This window comes from Trametes versicolor, assembly GCF_000271585.1.
Source record: "Trametes versicolor FP-101664 SS1 unplaced genomic scaffold TRAVEscaffold_38, whole genome shotgun sequence".
Taxonomy (NCBI): Eukaryota; Fungi; Basidiomycota; class Agaricomycetes; order Polyporales; family Polyporaceae; genus Trametes; species Trametes versicolor.
This window is the reverse complement of record NW_007360358.1, coordinates 4,507-5,859: the sequence shown is the minus strand read 5'-3', so window position 1 is coordinate 5,859 and position 1,353 is coordinate 4,507. Positions and strand designations below refer to the sequence as shown.

At 60.9% G+C, this 1,353-nt stretch overlaps 1 protein-coding gene across 1 annotated transcript; it reads left to right on the top strand.

Moving 5' to 3' along the window:
- Positions 1 to 930: 930 nt before the first annotated feature.
- TRAVEDRAFT_54622 (uncharacterized protein) lies at positions 931 to 1,344 on the top strand (the record flags this gene model as incomplete). Its single annotated transcript, XM_008047551.1, has 2 exons — positions 931 to 1,051; positions 1,109 to 1,344. Coding segments are annotated over 2 exons (357 nt in total), but the record flags the coding sequence as incomplete, so codon positions are not given.
- Positions 1,345 to 1,353: the final 9 nt, after the last annotated feature.

Here is a 1,353-nt window from a genome sequence, read left to right as displayed (position 1 = left end):
CTACGAGTTTGAGTTTTCGCCGTATGGCGGCGAGATGGCAGAGTCCGGCGCAATGCACCGCATGCGAGTACCCACCGCCAGCCTTCCCCATTCTCAGCAATTGCGCGACGCGCTCAAACGACTGTGTAGACGTATGTATGAGGGTGCAGCACAATCTCTCCGCACACAGGGCCGCCTGGAAACGAAATCCAGGTCATTTTCGACTGGATTTCGAGGGCAAAGCCAGGAAATCGGGCGTACCTCCGTCAGCTCGCTTCCGCAGGACGCGTCCTTCCGACGCCGAGTTCTCAGGAACGTTTCGCACCATCCCTGCAATTTGCGCGCAGATTTGACGACATTTAGTTTTCGGCCTTCAGCGCCGTGTCGATCTCGACCGTCTCACACCCGAAAACGAACCTCGCCCGCTGCCCTTCACAATTGCAGGGCCAGCGCAGAGTGGTCGAACGATGTCGCCGTCACACGTACGGAGTCGCATGACATGTTCTGCGCGTGGAGTCGCGTATTTTCCTGGCTTGGTGGAATAGCGGCCCCACAGCGGAGAGATGCGAGCAAGCGAGCACCGATCGAATGGCTATCCACGCGTGCGAGCGCGGCCGCCCCCGTGGGTATGCGACGCCTCCGTCCGAAACGCAGCTGCAGCAAATGGGCGTCAGCGTCGTCCCGCGATGCGGTGTACGGTCGGGACTACTCACGGGTGAGCACGAATGCGGATGATCCCGACGCGCCGTGAGGCGGGCGTGCAGCTCGCGTCGATGTGCGCGCACGCGACCTGCGAAGCGTCCGAGTCAATTCGAGCCTAGATCTACGCTGGCGCTAGGATACTTACTGGTCGCCAACTTGTCCCTGCCGCATGCTTGTATTTATTCTGCACGGCTCGGGTCAGCATCTCCCTCTTCGCCCACCTCCCTCTGCACTCACCTTCGCCGCAACATGTCCTCAATGCCGAACTTCATCATCTTCTACACTCTGCCACGGATGCACGGAGGTGGCTCGAGGTGGACGCGCGAATGTCTCGAGGACGACTTGCGAGGCTATTTTAACGGCGGCGTATGTGAGTACCGCCATCTACCGTTGGAACCGGGGCCAGTATACTCACCTCGTCGTCCAGGCAGCGCATCCAACGGCCGGCAGAAGCGCATGCGGTATGCGCCGCGGTCCTATGCATCCGATATCGTCAACAAGTGCGGCATCAAGATCGCTGGGTGGCCACAGAACATACCGTTCACGGACGTCAGCAACATCGACGGCGGCTCGGCACCGCTGGCTGAGCTTCACCGCATGTGGAACCTGCCTGCCGGAGACCCCGACAGGTTGCGCTTCGAGCCCGCGTCGCACGAGGACCGCGTCAACGCT